The 20409-nt window shown below is 42.1% G+C and overlaps 1 protein-coding gene across 1 annotated transcript in view; it reads right to left on the bottom strand.

The window, feature by feature from the left end:
- smyd3 (SET and MYND domain containing 3) overlaps positions 1–20409 on the bottom strand; it is a 101150-nt gene that overhangs the window by 56550 nt on the left and 24191 nt on the right. Inside the window, exons 2-5 of the mRNA XM_008295144.1 lie at positions 18136–18199; positions 17528–17635; positions 17166–17223; positions 15942–16090 (exon numbers count right to left, since the gene is read on the bottom strand). Coding sequence (XP_008293366.1) covers positions 15942–16090; positions 17166–17223; positions 17528–17635; positions 18136–18199 — 379 coding nt within the window. The remainder of the gene's footprint in view (positions 1–15941; positions 16091–17165; positions 17224–17527; positions 17636–18135; positions 18200–20409) is intronic.

The following is a 20409-nucleotide window of genomic DNA, read 5'->3' as shown; positions in this document are numbered from 1 at the left end:
GATTTTTTGATGCAAAAGTGGAACAGCAGCATTAAAGGATTGGACAGACATATAATCCAAAATAGCTACAGATGCACATGCTGCCCCGCAAATATCACGTGATGGAAATCAATCCCACAGAACTGACCTCTCCAGCAGAGGAGACAGAGAAAGTCGGGTCGAACCGAATCAAACACACCCAGTGCGACGACGTTTACAGACAAGACAGCTGATCGTTCAGATAAAACACAGTCTAAAAATAAAGGCAACAAATGAAATACCTTTGAGGAAAGGGAGAGCTGTATTAAAATTACTCCACAGAATGCTTGTTTTTTTTCATACCAATGTTTATTAAAGCATTTCCTATGGGATTGTATTTTTCCCTCTACCTCTCTTGCGCAAACACACACACTGCAGACTCCTGGGGTTCACAGTAAGAGTCAATTAAAGGAGCTCCCCATTGTAATTACACTATGTTAGATATACTAGCCCGCTGGGACGCCAGTGTTTGTGTGTTTGTCCTTCCTCCTTCTGTCATCTTCCCCTCCCACTCTTTTACACTCTCTTCAGCTCTACCTGGGGGTGTATCCAAGGAGGGGCTCATTAAATCCTAAATCACCCTTTAGTCTCTTTAAGAGGGGAAAATACAAAGATCGTTCAATCTCTATGATCCTTTTAAGTAAGATGGAACATAAAATGAAGGAAAGCACAACAATTTAAAAAGAAAAAAAAAGCACGGAAGTAGGCTCATCCTTGAGGACAACGTAGATATTTTTAGAGAAGACGTCTCTTCTGATAATTGCTGCAATTAGTAGTAAAAGCATGGAAAAAAATAGAGCACAAACTGTCTCATCCCTCTATTGTCTCCTTCCTCTTCTTATCCTGCTCGCTTTGGGTCAGAAAAACTGCTGACACGTCTAAACCTGCTTTGCCACAATCAATCAATACGAAGACACTATCTCACACCAACATCCACATGAGAGCGCATGGACCCTCACTGAGAGATATGTTTCTGGAGCACCGATTCCAATTTAGCCAGTTACAAGGTTCTCGGTGGCAAGTTGGGACGATTAAGGAGAAGCTGAAGTGTTAATAAATTCTAGCTGGCAGCTGTGACGTCGGGTATTTGCTACAGAGGAGCCCGAAAAGACGGAATTCAGAGGGTTTTATCACAATCAGCACATCTGGGTTCAAGACAGAGACAAGCTAAACAGGAAATAGGGTTTAATATTAAATTGAGGGATGGTATATGCTTCAGGTTTTGACTTTTGTGGTGTTGTGGTGTCACTGACAACGTATCGTAGAGGATGCACGGCTCTGTTAAGTCATGAAGTATTATTTGCAAAGAGAGATTGACTGATGCGACTGTAAAATGACTTTAGCACAACCTGAAACCCCGTGTGATGGACACTCAGTGTTTAGAGGAGAGGAGAGGAGAGGAGAGGAGAGGAGAGGATGACAAATTGTTTGACATTACAGAAAACTGCTGACGTGTGCAGATTCTTCAAGTCCACCGTGAGACCAGAAAAGACGACTGTATGTGTGTTTTTTATCACTTCCTCCTTGTTGGTCCCACGTTTAAAAAAAAATGACCAAAAGATGCAATTTTGTTTCCAAAATCTATCACATGAATGGCAGTTATTAAAATAAAAACAATAGTTTAGGTATTTTAGGAAATGTGCTTATTTGCTGTCTTGCTGAAAACTAAATGACAAGATCCATACCACTTATGTGTCTGTACCCTCAAGATCCATCCATCATCTAATTATCGCAGGGGGCCTGGAGTCTATCCCAGCTGACTCAGGGTGAAGGCAGGGGACACCCTGGACAGGTCACCAGTCTATCACAGGGCCACACTTACAGACAGACAACCAAGCACACTCACATTCACACCTACAGACAATTTAGAATCACCAATTAACCTCAACATGTTTTTGGACCTTATGGGAGGAAGCCGGAGAACCTGGAGAGAACCCACGCGGAGAACATGCAAACTGCACACATGGGTGTCCTCACCGGGACGCGAACCGGCGACCTTCTAGCTGTGAGGCAACGGTGCTACCCACCAAACCACCTTGCAGCCCAACCCTCAAGATGAAGCTGCCAAATAAAAAATAAAATAAAATCAGCCTACTAGCCTCTCTTGAGCTCATACTGACTTCTTGCCATCTTGTGTTCATCCTGAGATCGACGTGCATTCGCCAGACTTCAGGAAGTCATTGTTTCCAGCAACTCTCCTTAAAAAACCAAAACATGTCATTTGGCTTTGCGCTGATGAAATAGATGATTTATGCTAACCAGGTCACTGGCAAACCATTCTTTAAAGAAGGTGTAAATATACTATGGAAGTGGGTTGATTATGTATCGTCATGGCTACCGTTTGAGGTTGAAGATGATGGTCTTTGTTCTGTGACCCATTTATGAGCTCTCAGGTGGTTTATGGGTCCAATCTTGTCTTATGAAAGCTCTTCTGCATTGAGAACAGGTAGTTCCAGATGGCAGATCTGGTTTTTGCTGTTGCTGCCTCTCTTCCTATTTTTGTCATTTTTTTTTTTCTAAGTCTGCACATCTGGTGGCTTCAGACGTTACTGTTCCTCCTCAGATGATGGCTTTCCTGTCTTTGGCAATGTTTTACCAATTGGTGAAATCTTTAAATCTTTTCTTTTTCGTTTGCCATCTCTAAGCTGGAAGTCGAAGATTTGTTTCGGCAGACAATCATCTTTCAACAAACAGCTCCATGTGAGTTGAGTCTCGCTAATGCAGGCTTCAGTGTTTGTTGTTTTAGCGTCATTCAGCACATTGATGTTTTTTTTCCCATCCTCTCAGCTATTAATATATACAATCCCAGCTGACGTTTTAGATGTTTTCAAAGACAGTGTTGATGGAACTTTGTGATGCCTTCAGATTGGTATGTTGAGGTTTCTGAACTGACATTTTGGTGTCTGTTCAAATGTCGCCATCATGAAAGACACCCAAGAGCTGGACCAGCTCCATTTAAGCTAACATTGAATCTCCGTATTAAGGTTAACATCTTAGGAGAGGTGACTTCTGAGATATGGAAGGTGGTCCAGGTTTTACAGGGTTGTTTCACCAGGCTGAATCAATAGTTATATATGATGCTTGCTTGGTAGTCTTGGTCTCCGTGGAGTTGATGGTGAATCCATGTATTACGCATATATGGCTGAAGGCAGTCAAGATACGTTGTTGTTGGTTTTCTGAAATAGCTGCTAGACTGCTATCTGCACATTAAAACTCGATGAGGGAACAAGTAAGCCTTGCTTTTGGACTTGAGATAAGTGAGATTGAAAAGTCCACCATATCCTCTGCAGACAATTTCAATTCCTGGAGGTAGGTTGTTGACGACGTTTGTGGCAATGAAGACGGTGATGGAGTTGTGGCAATACTCCTGATCTGACTTAAAAAAAGCCTCACAGTTGCTTTGGCAGCATGCTGTTTTAGAAGGAGTCTTGGGACTTAAATGTACTTTTCAGGGCATCCTTAGGAGGATAATGCATCTACATAGTTTATGCAAAAGGTTTTTACATTTTGTCATGTTATCTTTCTAAAACAACGTACACAACTATCATTGTAAGTTAACATTTTGCAGACAATCGCACACCAACTCAGCGTTTGGAAAGAAATTACAGTTTGCTCCAGCAGTTATTTAAAACGGCGAGTCTAATTTCTGTGTTGTCGTCTGTGCACAGGAAGCAGAGAGATGAGACAATGGAGAGAATATAATATGAGTCCGTGTGAGTAAATCTGCATTCACACTCACGTAAGTCTTATTTGTGTTGCTGATGAACTGCTGATATTTAACAAGAGGAAGCACAACATGGATGCCCCATTAAAAAGCAGAGAACAGGAGCCACAGACACACAATGTGGCTGAGCTCTCACTGCTGCAGCCAGTGCAGGACATCAATTCACAGCACATTTAACTCAAGCAGACACGATTATTTGCCAGTCCGTGACTCCAAAAATAATCCTCTTCATAATGAGCTGCAGCAAATAGGCTTTTGGGGTTTCTAACTTGTTTTATGCACATTTGCACTTTAAAAGACGGCAAAAAAATAAAATAAAATGTCGCAAACACGCACACACATTGAAGACTAAGAACTTAAAAGTACAGGGAAGGTGTGTCTTACTGTCCCTGAACACAACTGAGGGTTTCATTTTTGGCTGTGGTTTAAGAGGAGAACGAGAGACGGAGATGAGACAGATGAGAGGAAGGCTGAGGGACTGAACCCCCAGGAAACTCATTTATATTCAGGATGGAAATAAAAGGATTGATGGTTAAGCATTCTTTCACTGGATACTTTCCAGGCTGAAGAGTCTTTGTTTCGCAAGACGAGGAAGTTTTACATAACTGGCTAATGACCTGCAGTCAGGTGAACAGGGAGAGAGGATGGGTGGGTGGATGAGCGTGTACTTGAACCCGTTATGTCACCCGAACCACGGCCAGATCTGAAACGTTACACTTAAAACCAGTCTAATGAACCAAAAATCTAATTGCCAACCACTTCTCTGTTCAGCGTTTTTGTTTTTGCATTTGTTAAAGCTGTGATTGGATATTTCACACAGCGCTAATATAATTGGCTAATGAACAGACAATGTGTGATTAAGTGTCCGTTAAGCGCAGCTATTATTATTCCTCCTTATCGCTTTAAAGTGCTACAAGTAACATTTGAGCTTGTATTAATTAAGAAATGAATCGTCAGAAATGCAAAATGAAACCAACGGAGTGGAAGTTTCTTTCTGACTGTGCTGATGCCACAAAAACGAAGAGTAATTCTGTTATTCTGGAAGTTAGTTAAGGGAAGGACATTATTAAATCATCGCCCCGTGGTATTAAAAAGTGCCACCTGCAATTTAAGGGATGTGAAAACCTGAGGCCATAGACAGCATTTTTCTTATCGCTTAAAGATGTTCCTCAAAAGATTATTCAACCAAGAACTGACTGAATCTTTTAATGCCATGTATAATACTTTGAACAGAAACCTTACCTTTTAAAAAATGTTTTCCAGATTGGACAAGACATTTAGATTATGACGGACACACATGAAATGATATTACAAAGGGCTGCACAAAATCAGTTACTGAAGCTCATAAGGCTGAATGACGTTACTCAACAATCTCCACTGTCCCTGAGCCTCAAATAGTAAAGGGGATAAATTGATAAAATAAATCAGTGTCACTTCTTTCCTTGGGACTTGCATCCAGTAGGGATTTCCGCACCGTGTTGATTTGGCTCCTCTTTGGGCTCCAGACATTCTTCAGCCTAAAGCAAGATGCTCATAATCATTCAGATAATTCTAGGTTACCTACAGGCCACAGAGCCGGAGCCATTTTCCCAGATACATTTATTTATTTAGTAAAAAGGCCCTAAAAAAAAAAAAGACACTATAATTTAGCAAAACCCCAACACATAAGCTGTGAAATATAACGAATAAATGCTACTATCGGTGGCAGACTGGCCATCTGGAGTACCTGGAGTCTGTTTCCCAAGGGGCCAGTGGAACTGTTATGAAAAGATTAAAAAATGTCCCATGCTGTTTGGTCTCATATTTGTCTGGCCAGCCGGCTCCAGACAGGCTTATGTGTGTATGGCAAGGATATAAATTCATTATGTCTCATGAATGCACCTTTCCTCCACATCCGCATTCACTGTATGCTTTACAATTTCAGCAAGCGATACGAAAAACGGAATAAATCAGAAAGCAGAATGTGAAAAGATGCTATTGTAAATAAAAATATGTGTTAAATAAATAAATAATACAAAGTTTTCTTTTAAATATTTAAAAACTAGTCATATATCTCTGTATATAAGTTGTTCTATGGATGCAATATGTTCGTTGTCAGAAGTCAGATTGGCTGGTTTTGACCTTTAGGTGTTTAGAATTATTCCCAGTCAAGGTGCCAATTGTGCCCAAAATAATTAGCCTGTTAAAGCACAATTCTTTACGACAACGGTATTGGCAATCAAACATGCAATACACGTTCATTTACTGGCAACCTGAGCCTTTATTAAACACCCAGCCTTTGTTTGTCCGGTGTCAGACAGCCAATAAAAGGATCATGAGGACAGGAGCTGATAAAACACAAAAGCTGAGCCATGATTAGCCACGATAAACCCAAGAGCCAATGTGGAATGTAAGTGATAAACCAGTACAAGAAAAATGCCACCATGCGTATGATGACGTTGCCCTCTGTGCTGAACTCCACAGAATAATACATATTGTTTAATTCCTCATTGGGGATTTAACACAGAGTACTGCGCAAATAAAAACCAGCAGCTTCATGGGATTTCTTTATTTTATTGTACGAGCAAGAAGGCAGACTTCACCATCGGTATCTACCATATGGTATATAGTCAACAATAATCCTACTATTAAAAACCTTTTATCACAAAGCTGAACGGTTTCAAATGCTTGGTAAAGGTCAGGAGAAGGTGCGCGATCACACGGAGACCGTTTCACCCCAACGGCGGACTTTGCCGGGTCATCGTGTCGGTGTGAAAGGCTAATTTGTGAGCTACACCTGGCTTAGGAGTCTCACTTTCTGGAACAAGCCTCGAGAGGACGTTCAGGAAATTAGACAAAACACACAAACACTCATGCTCTGGTATGTTATCAGCCTCTATCCCCGTACAAATCCCTGTGAACCACCAAAGAACAGTAATTACTGTAAATGTTGGAGCGGCAGAGACGGCGTGAGGGATGATAAAGGCGGCGAGAGAGATAGCGGCTGCTACAGCTGGAGCCAGAAGCTGTTCATTAAAGCCAACCCTACCCCCAACCCACACTGCGACACACACACATATGTACATGCCTATCTCCTGCAACATGCTGCTGTTCAAATCACTTTGCAGGATTAAACCACATTACCCAGATATACTCTGAATTATCATATTTTCAGTCACCTCTCCAATTTCTTCTTGATCGCTCCACTCCAACATCTCCACGTTTCCTCAAACCTCTTCCTTTCCATCTTGAGCAGTTCCTTCCTCACGACTACCTGCTTCCGGTCTGCTTTTGGTTTCCCTTCTCGTTCCCACAGGTCAATCATTTTATTGCCTTCTTTGCTCTTCATCTTCATCTCTTCACCTATCCCCTTGAGCCGACACACGCAGCCAATCTAAGTCAATTAGACAAATGGGTTTTATTCTCTCCTCACATTATACACAGTGTGCGACTGCATTCATGATGGACTTAAAGTCATTACAGTAAGCTGTATGTGTGTCTGGTGTGTGTGATTTTCATAGCCTGAGCTAATTAGGTAGCGCTCATGGCACCACCAGCTCCAACGGCAGATCAGGGAAAACATACGAACACGTACACACAAGTATTATTGTAATGAAATACACAGAGACATCCTAATGTGGAAGGGAAGAGAATGCAAACACAATATATTTTTATAACCTCCATTATCGGTATAATTATTTCATTCAAATCTCTCAACGATGCACAAACCCAGTGTAATTTCCCACCTCCTCTTTCCTTGACTTCCTCCTTCCGTATGTCATTTATTCCGAAAAAGAAACTAGTTACGCTTCTGCACACGATACACTTTGGCCTACGGGAAAAGTTTGGAGAGTGACAACTTTTCCCATTTGTTAAGACACGCTAGTTTGATGGTGTCTGCATCCCATTTAGCTGCTCAACAGATGGCCAATAAATATAAAAGGAAAGCCATGAAAATAAATTACTCCTACACACAAGCAAGAAGTTACACTCGCACGTGTACGACGCACATCTGTCCACACGCGGAAGAATCACACCTACACACGGACACACGCACAACCTTTATTACGACAAACCAGTCACGCAAACACATGAGAAATTATAACAACCAAAAAATGACACTTAACACACACACACACGCGCGCTAACACACTGAAGATTGAACCAACACACTCCTGCTCCTGTAATTGAAGCCCAAACCGTTTTCAGCAGGGGTGTAAATTTATTGGCTCCACACTCGCACATGACATCAGGTGGTTGTGTACACATATGTGTGTGTGTGAGAGAGAGAGAGTGTGTGTGATAAATCGCCCCTATATGAGGGTAATAAACAATACAACATACTTTTCCACAGAGAGTCGCTGCCTTACTTCCACTATGGTCAGATGAGGAGTACGTGTCTGTGTGTGAGCATTTCCCAAGAGTGCCAGTTACAGCCTAACACACACACACACACACACAGCCATAAATACAGCTACTTCAAACCTTTTATCGGTCACAGCATGTACTCCATGTTCCTATCCTTCTTCCCTTCCTTTTCAGGTTCTCCATTCTTTTGCTCTTTTTCTTACTGCAGCTCCTGTTTTTGCCCATTTTTCATCCTGACTTTCCTTTAACCCTCCATGTCCGTGTGACATCCATTTCCTCCTTTGTGAGAGTCTCCTTTAAACGAGGAGCCACTTTTTATTTCTCTCTTTCAGCACATATCAGTATATGACAAGAAAAAGAACTACGGCAAATTACAGCAATTAAGGCCTCAGAAAGTTCCCACTGATGAACATTTGTGTGCAGCACTATGGGACCAACACTGACAGAAGAGACGGAGATAAGACTCAACAGGACAGCCAGTGTGGAAGTTATTTTTCTCCTGCAGTGAATGAAGTTTCATTTCATCTCAGACTGTATCTGAAACCACAAATGAACAAATAGAAAAACTCGAGAGAAGTCACATTGAACACCATTGTTGGGCTTGTGCTGTAGGTGCTTACGTGGCAGTCGTGCTTTTCCTCTGGATACAGATTTGGGGTGTGTTTTAGAAAAATCATATTCCATTACAGGCTCAAATTGCATATCTACTAATAATTATCTTGCCAGCCCGTAGAGTAGGTCGCCCACTCAAGTCTGTGCACCAAGTACGCTTAGCATTAATGCATGCAGGAGCTTCGAACGGTATGGATTTTATGAAACAGTATATTATCACCTAACAGCACATTCTGTATTTTACGCTTTAAAGCTGGAGACGTTTCTATGGCGCTTAAGAGACTTCTACAATTCAAGATTTTAAAATGCAAATGCTGGCATTGGCCTGTTACCACACCAGGCCTGTGGGATGTCCTTCAAAAGCTATATTTAACTCTCATATCAAAAGCTACACTTAAAGAAACTTGGCCTCGGAGTGAATGAGAAGAGGGAATGTCAATGAAGTGGAGAAATGACAGTCAGACGGCACAGAGCGAGGGAGTGAGGGCTGAGAGAGCAAGATTCATAGGAGCAGGTTTAGAGGCAATAGAGAGGTGTGTGTGTGTGTGTGTGTGTGTGTGTGTGTGTGTGTGTGTGTGTGTGTGTGTGTGTGTTTTATGGGGTAACATGTCGGTCATGTAGGGAGTCTGCGTGAGAAATGGGTCTCAGTGCAGTAAAAGAGCTGATGCAGCATAACAATAAGTTCACACGCAGCTCTGCAGGCTGGTAAGAGAACACAAACACACACACACACACACACACACACACACACACACACACACACACACAATGTGAAGTATATATGCACACAAATATAAAGACAGAAGTAAGTCAGGAATCAACCACACACATGCAGGTGTGCATTGAGAAATCCACACAAGTATGTAAATGGAGGTAACTTAAACATACACAAAGATACAAAGGCGCGCACACACTCCATAGAAAGGAAGATGCTTGAGGGAGGTAATAAAATGTTGCCGCATCCAGACCTCATCTGTCAGCACTTATTACACCACTGCAGTCTGATTGAAAAACTCACACACTGATCAACAAAAAACTCTATTGTACACGTGGACAGGCACGAAAATATGCTGCCACAGTCTTTCTTCGACACACATGCACACCATCTCCTGAGTCTATGAAGACGGTTCTTTATGATTCTGGCTGCGTCTTTGGGGTCGCTGGGACCGATCAGCTGATCCATGATGGATATGCACCCAAAGATCTTAGGTGTCCTTAAATCTTTTTGCTCTAAATACGCTGCACATAGTACACAAAAAAAAACACACATTCTCCCTCCTTCCCACTTTTGCCTCTCTTGGGTGTATTAAGAGCAGTAATGATGCTGTGGCATTGCTTCACTGTGTGTGTCAGCGTGCATGCATGTATGTGTTTGTGTAACACCATTAGTAATGTGGAGAGAGGAGCTATTAGCATAAAGAATGGTTTTATAGCACAAAACAAAACACTCCCTCACAAGAGGAGATCCCCAACACACACACACACACACACAAAACACACCCATAAACATACACTCACAGTAATGACCTATTTTGTTAAGCACACTGAACATTCCAAGTACACAATAATAAACTCCTCATTTGTTATGTACTAGAACCATTAAAGAGAGAGACCACGAGAGGAGGAGGCAGCGGGAGGAAGAAGAGAAAAGGCTGCATGTGTAAAGACAAATAAAGAGGAAAGAGGCACAGAAATAAACATAAAGATAGACAGATATACATAGGTGGAAACGATGGAGACGAATGACCAGTTAAAGCAAATTAGAAAAATAATAAGAGGGCAAAAGTGAAATGAAGGACTTCTAATATACAGGATTCAGACCATGCAATCACAGTGCCCCCTATTGGCAGTCCATCTGGATACTGGATACAAAGCCAATCATATCAAGTTTTTGCAGATCTCATTGCAGCTGAGATCCTAAATAGTCTCACTTAATCATTGGGCTGAAGGTGATTATGAAGTCTGCATTCCAAATAATACCCACAGTCATTTCCCCCCTCACACTATCACACACATGAAAACAGTGTTTTCTGTCACCTTGTTCACAAACAGCTCTGTGAGTTTAAAAAAAAGAAAATGTTATATCTGTGTTAACCAGATCATTTAAAAAAATCAACTACATCTGCATGATTCCATCAGAAACTGTTTCATATTCCAGAAGGGTGTGGTGCAATGTTTTTACAACACTTGCTCATCAATAATGCATCAGATCCAGCTGTTGACCAAAAAAAGTCTCAGATGCACCAGAAAATGATAAGGCCGGATTTATAAATCCTCATCAAGATGTCTCATCAGCTACACAACACATTCTTTCAATGTAGTGACTGATTATTAGCTCAGCTACTCCCAGAGCTGTGGACTGATGCAATGATTCAAACCGTGATATAAGACTATATGATGGCAGCCCATAATATCACATCACGTCAGGCATTCATTCTGTATGGAAGATACATGATAGCATGGCTAACACTATGATATTAAGCCATTTCTTAACTGCACTGAAAGCTTTATACAGCTAAGCCACATCTTACAAGACTCAACAGTTAGACTATCAAACGTAGTCCAACTACTATTGGTATGTTTTTAAAAAAGTTGGTTATTGCAACAGACAATGAGAAGTCAGTTTCTCTTGTTGGGGTTCAAGTTGAAGTTATCATATGTGGATCATCTTTACCATTTGTGGGGTCTACTCTGTATTCTCCACCTTGCACATTACTGTGCAAACAACCTTTACAGTGGTCTCCAGTCATATCGGAATAAGATGCTTCTAACCTGTTCAAGACTTCATGCTCAGTGATTTCAGTCCCACTGTGGGAACAAATCGAGGTTTGCCAGTAAAACCAGACTAATACTGAGAAATATATACTGGAAATATTGTCTCTCAGCTTCCCTCTGTCTCTGAACCCATCAAAACAGGGCCCATCTTAGAGGACAATGGTGTCATGAATGAAGTGAAGAACTAAATGTGCCTCCTGTGGAGCCTAATTCAAGAACTGTACTGGACTACCTTATCTGTAACAAAAACAACAGAACTGTGTTCAACAAGGTGATGTTAAAGCAAAAGTGAGTGAATACCAAAAAATAAAACAAACAAAAAAAAGTTATACTCAAACTGATCTTTATATTATTGGTCGTACATAATTTAAAACAAATTAACTTGTGTGAGTCACAGGTATATATTTAATACACACATTTAATGACACTTGTCACTTGACAACCACATTTTTCCTGGTTTTGACTGTATGTTGACCTCCAAATCACAGAATAAATACAGACAGCGTAGCCAACAACGAAGATGGAATGAGACCAGCTGGGGTCCTGCACCACACTGTGACAGAGGTGTGGGGATGACACAAGTTGAGCACAGCTTTCCTACAGCCCTGTTAATGCTCACTGACCACTTGCATCTCGTCTTCAGAGCAGGAAACTCTCTGGAGATTGTCAGCGACTCAAATTGTTCTTATCTGAAGGTGCAGTGGAGGTCCAGGGCCTTCCATCTAAGGGAGCATTATAATGGACCTTAACATTTGCCTATTTCGATATTTGTGCTCCCCACCGTGACCACCATAATCATCATTTGGCTTGGAAGAGAAGGTGACACCAAAACCTGCTACTACAAGAACAACATGGCTACAAGGATCCACCAACTCAGGCAGGGACTGACATGCTTGAGGCAGCAGTTTCAGCAACGCAACCGAGGACGAGAAGAGACCTTATACAGAGCTCAGGAGTAAGTCGTCAAGTCAGGCATACAACAACTTTCCATTAGAGCCTTAACGCATGACTTGACTGTGACAACAACATCAGCCCCAGAGGAAATTGTTAGCGGGGCCTAGATGGGTTTTAAGACTGCCAGATCCAGATCTATAGTGCCTAGGATGGGGGAGCTTGCTGAGAAACTGTTTTTCTCTTGGTGAGGAGATACCTTACATTACACAGAAATGTTTGAAGTACCTGTGGAAGACCTTCGATAGCACCTTCAAAGACTCCATCCATCCAGCAGCATGGGCTCCTGCTCCACATTTTCTGGCCCCTCCTGGTTTCTGGAGTGCCAATATCCATTACAGAGGCCTTCAAAAGAAGCTGTGGCTATCTGCACAACTGGCTGGGGCTGAGTAAACAGGCCTAGCACTGCTCTGTACAGCTGAAGCAACACCCTCCACATCGGTCGCGTGGGTGAGGAATTTGAAGTGAGCTGTGCAACGGAGCTCCAGCAGTACAGAGACTCCAATGACCCAAAGGTCTCCCATGACTCCTGTTGATGTCAGAACATGGCAAAGGTGGAGGCAGCAGAATCTGTAGAGCTGGCAAAGGCTCGGCTAAAGGCTCTGAGATCTGGTGAGTGTGGTAGAACAAGTGAGGACTGACCTAGGTAGCAACATAACTTCTTGCAATGACCGGACACAGTGAAAGGAGAGGAGGCTCCTAGTGTAGAGGGAGGTTCAAGCACAAACTGAGGAGAAATGAGGCAGCAGGGCAATCACCATGAGACAACAGGGAGCCTGGAAGAGATGGGAGGAAGCAAAAGCAAGCTCTGGAAGGTTGCGCTTCATCGCCTTAAGTTCCTAATCTATGATGTCTATGATGTAGTGCCAAATCCTTCTAACGTGCTCTTCTGTGTGATGGTAGAGTCGCCAACATGTCAGCTGTGTACAGACCAAAGTAACATTGAGCATATCTTGAGCAAACTGACTCCAAGTTAAGGTAGATACCAGTGGCAGGACAATCATGTACTGAGGGTTCTAGCGGACACTACTTGCCCTGCCATCTTACAGAATCAACACTTCTGTCCAACACCTGCAAAAGCCGTCACCTTCATCGGATGTGGGAAGAAGCTACCAACAGTAACAAAAGGCCCTCAGTTCTCTCCATTCTGGTGTGCTGTTAATGGGCTCAATGGGGAGCCTGAAATTGATCTAGATGGACAGCGTAAGTTCCCAGAGGAGACCTCAGAAACATCACTGAGGCCAGGCAATCAACATGCTCTCCTGATTGTTCAAGTAGGTTGTGCTAATGGGGCTTTTTGTTCCATGAAGGGGTCAAATGTAAGATGCCAACAAAAGGAAGAGAGCAAAACATGCTGGGCTAAAGAGGGAGTGCAGGAAGAGTGGGTGGCAGCAAGGTAATAGTCTATTTAGAGGACTGCAGAGGGTTCGCTGGCCAGTCCCTCTGCAAGACGTTTACCATATTTGGTGTCTGTGGGGTTGGAAAGTGAAGGACCACAGAAAGAGCTGCTGAAGAAGCTGTGGATTTGGAGGAGAGCTGTTTAGGGAGACAGATTTGTTTCCACAAATCGGGGCCCAAAACCCCCTATTATGCCAAGAACATCACTGAAGATGCGCCAAGGTTCACAGCACGAAATGTGTCCAAAACATCAGACAATCATCCATCCATCCATTATCTATACATCGCTTAATCCTCACTAGGGTCACAGGGGGGCTGGAGTCTATCCCAGCCGACTTAGGGTGAAGGCAGGGGACACCCTGGAGAGGTCACCAGTCTATCATAGGGCAGCACAGTGAGACAGACAACCAAGCACACTCCCATTCACACCTACGGACAATTTAGAATCACCAATTAACATCAGCACATCTTTGGACTGTGGAGGGAAGCCAGAACATGCAAACTCTACAGACACAAGACTCCAGGCTGGGAATCAAACCCAGGCCCTGTGGGCCCTGTGAGGCGCCAGTGCTAGCCACTGCCACACGTTTAATGAATGCATTTTGAAAATTAAATATTCTCATTAGCATTAACTTCCAGTTAACAACTACATACAGCCTTGATACATGTGGGAAAAAAACCCTAATATGCTGGAAACTGTTGCCTCTTTTCGCCGATTTGACCAAACTAACAGCTGATCCTCTTTGATACGATGCCGACAGATAAGAGTGGTGTACTTCAATCAGCGTTTCAAAATAATTTATTCAATAAATATATCAGTAGAAGTAAAATTCTTCTGTAGAAAAAGTAAGTCATGCCCGAGAGGCTAGAATTGCTCTGCTTAGCAGAAATGACTTCTGATAGGTGCTTTGCATAAGTCTCTGATATCAGCTCGCTGAAATGTTTGACCGCTCTTTCGGGCAAAAAATCTTTCAGGTGCAAGATGTTTGAGGGTTTTCTTGCATGTGCTACAGAGTTCAAATCCCCCTCGCAGTGTTTCAGTGGGATTCATATCTTCCATAACCCTCCATCTCTCTGTGGATCACAAACTTTCTGACAGACAGGAAGCAGCAGGTGGAGCTGGAGAAAAATCACATACAGCACAAGGAACGTCAGCGCTCCACCCCCCCAGGGCTGCAAGCTCTCCTCACTGCTCTACCCCCTCTAAACCAATGACGGCACCTCAGGAGACTCGTCAGATAAACTCCTTTAAAAATTTGCAGACAGCACAACAGTCATCGGCCTTTTTCAGAGACGGTGATGAGTGTGCAGACAGGAGGTGGAACAGCTGGCAGTGTGGTGCTGGCACAACAACCTGGAGCTTAAAATGGTGAAGATAGCGGTGCACTGTCAATTCTACATGTCATCTGTTTGAGTATAGAACCTTTATTGCAGTGTTTCAAGGAGGATTAAGAGTTTGCTTGTTCAAATATGATGAAAGAAATGTTTCCATGAGATGCACATATTTGTTCTATATGACTGTGACTTTCGTTTTAAACCATAAAACATTGAAAATTTTGATAAAATAAGTAAACAGCTGATTGTTAAAAGAGCAGAGTGTCCATGTCGTGTAGCTTTTGGGAGAGCATTGCTCATTAGCAGTTTTCATGACAACAAACTTACTTCATTATTACTCACGCAATCGTTAGGATGAGAAAAGCGCATCACACCCACACGCTTCTTGGAATTCAAACACCTTGAAATCACAAGGAAGACTCACACAAGCTAACAGATAACAGAGGCAGAGCAACACGCAGACGGGCACATCCTTGCACACATAATTTGCGGTTTAGATTCCAGTGAAGGCAGCTGGTGTGTTTTAAGAGAATCAGACCTGAAGTTGTTCTGGGAATACACAAACACAGGGATGTGATTACAGATTCTGGGAAGATCTTAGACACATACTGGGGTACAGCCAAGTGCAGCAGGGGACGGTGCTTGTGTATTTGTGTCTTTTTTTTTTTCTTTTTTTTTTGTAAAGGTAGCTATGTTTGTATTTGTGTTTGTGTAGTCGTGTGCTTTGAAAGGGCACCATATGTACAAAAGTAAATATTCTCTTTACATGTATTTAACTAACCTTTGCAATAAGGCTGAGGGCTTCTCGGCAGGAAGGTGGCACTTCTGATTCCTGTGTCAAGTTGGGCACTTCCTCTTGTAGGTACAGCTCTAACATGGATGCCAGCTGAGACAGGCCTTGTTTCTTCTGCTCAGGCATAGAAGTCAGGTCTGTAAAAAAAAAAAGAAAAATCATCTCTCTCTGTGGCTAAACAAAGGCTCTAAATGTGTCCAAAGCAAGCTACATGCATGCTACTGTAGAATGGGAGTTTTATGTCTCTGGAGAAAGAGTAGAATTTTTAGTATACTTTAAGTACCTTGAGTGAAATCTCTCAAATCAAAAAGCATACGGTGCTCTCCAAAAGCAGCATTAAATGCAAATGGTGTATTCGGGGGAGGGGCAAAAATATAAGTCACACTTCTAAATCCAATACAGTCCAGTACATCACCACACACTGGGATCTGACAGATAAACATCATCACCTTTTTCCACAACATCAAGTAAAAATGGAAATGTTTGATCAAAGCTATTCCAAATACTTTAAACCCACCACAGTCTCTCTATAAAAGAGCTTTAAAAATCACTGATCAAAGAATTCTTGATGCAGATTTTTTTTTTTAAAGAAACATTACTCTGCTTCAAAAATCTAATGGACGACTCAAATGTGAGTCTTATCTATAATATTTTGCACAGCGTGGCCCTTCAATCACAAGAAGTGTCACAAGAGGGGGACTGCATTATTCCATCAAAATGGTCAATTTGTGATTTCTGTAAAAGCTCACAACAGAGGAACAATTTTCCCACTGCTATCAGAACAATGAGCACGTAATCATCTCAGTTTAAAAGACATAATAATAAGAATTAATCCTGCGATCATTAGGAAACTTGATCTACCATGCAGACGCGTTTTACATTATTTGTATATTTAATATTATGTCTTTCATTCATGCTTATGTGTTGTTGCTTATGCCGGACTTTAAATAATATGTTTAAAGCAGAATTTGTTAATGCTACTTATGTTTCATTGTGAAGCCTTATTGTGTAACAGCAGCAACAACATTTGGCAAGAGACTGACCATAGTTGAAAATAGAGAATTAGCCTTTGCGTAACTCTGGAACTTTTACAGGAATATTTATGAAGTTGAGCTGTTCTTTTCAATAAAAAGTGAGGTCATCGTCCATTTTTCACTGCTCTGGTACGACACTCGGGCAAATCACACACATACTTGTGCAGGAGAGACTTACGTGACTCATGCTCATCTAAAGTGAAGAGCTCCTCACTGCTGCTTCCAGATGGATTTAACTAAAATGGAAGAGGAAGAGGGGAGGCATTAGCGTGGCAATCACGTTTTACATCAATGTTTTTCTGCTATCGTTGCAAGTTGTGTGTGTGTGAATTTTTTATGCATGGAGAAAAACATTGATTGACATTTGATTTTCTTAATCTACGTCATCAAAAGCGTTTCTTAAGGTTTAATAAACACAAGCTGAATGTCAGACCAATATAGCTAACAAAAGGAAAGGTATAAATAGACATTGTTTTGCATCTTTCCTTTGAGACAGTTTATTTTGAGAGAGCAGAACAGTGAGAAAGTCCAGAAACCTACCAGAGCAAAGATGAGTCTTGCAGCTAGACGGACTGAGTCAGTGGGAAATCTTGGTAGGAGGCTGCGCAGACATTTACACTCTCTCTTATGGACGGACCAAGCTTGTTTCTGCAGAAAAACACATTCACACGGCATGTTTCCATCACTTAATCACTTCAGAGGACATGACATCATGTTACATTTATCCAAACCCAACCATAACTACGAATTATACTTGTCATGACTAACCTTAAACCAAGTCTTTCTTTTGAAATTTTAATGATTTACATCGTAGGAAAGGACCTCTTTGCACATCAGTTTCATGAGACAGGAGTGTAGTAAGCAATGCACAGATTAAAACAGTCAAACAGACTCCTGTACACCCCTTTGCTTGCAAAATTACATATATTTGTGATGTTTCAGTGTTATACCTTCATCAGGCATTTGTTGGTTTGCCCAACTAGCACTGACAGCATCACAAATATATGAATTTCTGCCAGTTAGACAGTGTGTGGGAGTCTGAACTTTTGGTCCCCAAAAGAGCAGCAGGTCCCCGCAGCATGTCTGGACCGGCAGATTTATGTCTCCACAACATGAGGAACAAAAATACACACACACACACTCTGTACCTGGCAAGTGGTATTGCAGTAGCGAGCCATCTTGCACTGGGAACACCTCAACAAGGTCTCACGTCTAGACAGAAGGATGGGGGGAAAGAAAAGATGTGTTAAAGCTGCATGGATTAACTAGGCTTCTACATAGAAATTAAAGCATTAAAGAAAACAAAATGATCCAAAGACGGATTCACTGCAATCTAAAAACTCTCCATTCCAGAGAACGAAAAACGAAAAACCCACCAACAGAAAGTGGTGCATCTTAAGGACAAAGGACACTCATTCGAAGACAACAACGTACAGATTTTGGAGGACAGATGGTTTGAGAGAGGAGTGAAAGAAACCATCTATGTCAAACTGGAAAGACCATCCCTCAGCAGAGGTGGAGGTCTGAGGCATCACCTCTCACCTGTTTACAAATCAGTCCTAAGATCTCTCCCCAGGAAGATGAAACCACATCCACACGTAGCCACAAAAGACCCTAACGAACCCCTTTGTGGCAGGGGGAGCACTAACGACTCACATAACGAGGGGGAGGAGTAGCTACCTCCAAATGAAACCGAAACTCAGGTGTTAATGGCTCCTTAAGGATATAAGTATCAGGAACTCCCAACTAGTCAGTCAGAACTGATGAAGCCTCTTGGATGAAACGTCTTCAAGGAACTCAAGCAGTTGCTACGATTAATCTACCAGAACAACCATGACCTGGATGACTGAGAATCTTCACAGACAACCTTAGAGACGCATCGAGAAGCTGAAGACGGGAACAGGTCATTAGATTTCTAAAATCCCCGATGTCAGACTTTCATTACTGCTTTAGTGTTTGAGCAAAAAGCATTCGGCTCTTCTTCACACATAACAGTTGTGGACATAGTTAAGCTGCAACATTACCAAACACATCCTCGTGTTCACTCGAGCGTGTTGCTGTCATTGTCGTGACCTTTTGTCCACGTAACAGGCTTGTCTGATCCTTTTCTATTTGTTGCATTAAGCTGACTGTGTGCATCCATTATCTCATTTTATCTACCTACCCATCTCCAATTTGATTGTCATCTAAGGGCAATACATTAGGTACACTCTCCTCCCTGTCGCAGCCTGTTAGCATCACTGCACCTGCAATGTGTCTGAGCGACTGTGTGTGACGGCTGCTTGTGGTGTTTACGTGCGTTTCTGTGTGTATGTATGTTTTCCTGCCTCTGAGGTCTGCAGTGTTTCCTAGTAATACTCCTGTCCTTTCCTGTTTGTCTGTCAGTCTGATAACAAGCCAGAGAACAGCAGAGTCTGTCTGCAGCCAATTACAGCCAGTAGAGAGCGCATCACTAAAACACACACACACACACACACAAAGACAAGATGTGAGTCACAGCATCCCCGTCAGAGTGTGTGTGTAGGTCAACAGGAGCCATACAAATTATTTACACCGTTATTGTGCTCGCAATATTTTATATTACAGCCGGGTTTTTGGTATTTTTATTTGACAGTAGCGATGGCAGTAGAGAATGACTGATTGGGTGTCTGGTCCATAAATTCACTATCCCACTGCTCTTATAGTATTGTTTTGGGGCGAGAGCTGGCAGCAGTTTCCAGCTCAGAAAAAACAAAAAACAACACACAATACGGTACCTGCTCAGCAACATACAGACACAATAGGAGACTATTTAGTGAACATAGCGCAGCTCTCAGCAGTTAAGGAGCCAGATGTTTCCCTCAGGGGTGTTTTTATAGAACTAAGAGCTTGAAATATGGATTTACATTTCCCACGTGGCCAGAAACACAACTCTAAATGAAGGAGAATGTTGCCGGGTGTAAAAATGAGCAGGTGTTTGCTAATAAGTTCACTTTATCAACTGAAAAAATGACGTGTCAGTGGTTTTATGACTGTGTTTATTTACAACCTGTGGACATCAAGTGCCCACTTACTGCAGTTACTGTTCTTTTAAGGTGGTACTTTCTCTCAATAAAATTGGATTTAAATGTGACAAACGGGAAATGACGTCAAACAACAAATCAAACCATGAAACCTGTAGTCACAAACAAATTCAATGATTTGAAACAAAGCAATCAGTAAATCAAAAAAGCTGCAATTTAGGATGTTTAATATTGCTATTGGTTTCACACATGCCTGCTTTTACTATAATGGTTCCATGTTTGACTGTTCTATGGTCTATGCCAATTGAAAGAAACATAATCAATACATGCCCTCTCTGTCCCCTTCTGCAGGTGTGTCGGCTATAGAGCTGCACATTTCTGATCTGCTGGTAATGGCCCTACCGACCCACCCCATGTTCA

The sequence above is a fragment of the Stegastes partitus genome, unplaced genomic scaffold, assembly GCF_000690725.1.
Source record: "Stegastes partitus isolate 25-593 unplaced genomic scaffold, Stegastes_partitus-1.0.2 Scaffold1024, whole genome shotgun sequence".
Lineage (NCBI taxonomy): Eukaryota > Metazoa > Chordata > Actinopteri > Pomacentridae > Stegastes > Stegastes partitus.
Note: the sequence above shows the minus strand (reverse complement) of the source record. Positions and strands in the feature narration are given on the sequence as shown.